The sequence below is a fragment of the Octopus bimaculoides genome, chromosome 29 (genome assembly GCF_001194135.2).
Source record: "Octopus bimaculoides isolate UCB-OBI-ISO-001 chromosome 29, ASM119413v2, whole genome shotgun sequence".
NCBI classification, from domain to species: Eukaryota; Metazoa; Mollusca; class Cephalopoda; order Octopoda; family Octopodidae; genus Octopus; species Octopus bimaculoides.
The window spans coordinates 3,640,010-3,640,762 of NC_069009.1; the positions used below are offsets into that span (position 1 = coordinate 3,640,010).

The 753-nt window shown below is 40.1% G+C and overlaps 1 protein-coding gene across 1 annotated transcript in view; it reads left to right on the forward strand.

Annotated features, from left to right (window-relative positions):
- The window catches only part of LOC106877716 (cysteine and glycine-rich protein 1), a 15,988-nt gene that overhangs the window by 10,132 nt on the left and 5,103 nt on the right, over nt 1-753 (forward strand). The window contains exons 4-5 of the mRNA XM_052977841.1: nt 382-440; nt 557-681. Of these exons, the coding sequence (XP_052833801.1) occupies nt 382-440; nt 557-681 (184 nt within the window). The remainder of the gene's footprint in view (nt 1-381; nt 441-556; nt 682-753) is intronic.

The window sequence follows — 753 nt, forward strand, 5'->3', positions numbered from 1 at the left end:
ATATATATATATATATATACATATATGCGATGGGCTTCTTTCAGTTTCCGTCTACCAAATCCACTCACAAGGCTTTGGTCGGCCCAACGCTATAGTAGTAGACACTTACCCAAGGTGCCACGCAGTGGGACTGAACCCGGAACCATGTGGTTCATAAGCAAGCTACTTACCACACAGCCACTCACTTATTGACCCCTTTGATTACGATTTAATTCTGGTGGACCACTTGTTTTTTTACTATTTTATTCTGGAGGAACCCCATTGCCATTTGATGTCTAAAAACTAGTTTTACAGACCCTTCTTTCAAAATTCCAGAGAGAGAATTAAAAAAGCTTTAGTGGCTAGTGGTCAATCATATATTCGCATGCATCTTTGCCTCAGCATCACATGATGGTTTTTAATGAGCTTCACCATCATACTAGTGGTGGTGTAAGTTTTCAGTAATAAGACCTAGCAAATGAATTGCTATTATGTCTCTCTGTGTGTCTCTATTATTACAGTCTATCCACAGTTCTGATTTGAATTTTTTAATTTTTTTTAAATGACCCCCAAACAGCTGTGATGTTGCTTTTGTCTTTCTCTTGCAGACTTACCATAAGGTCTGCTTCCGGTGTTCCACGTGTAACAAATCCTTGGATTCCACCACGTTGTGTGACAAAGGCTGCGAGATTTACTGCAAAGGTGAGTGTTTTGGTAGGTGGGGAGAGTTGTCAAATGACGGTGGGGGAACAAACACACACACACACATATATA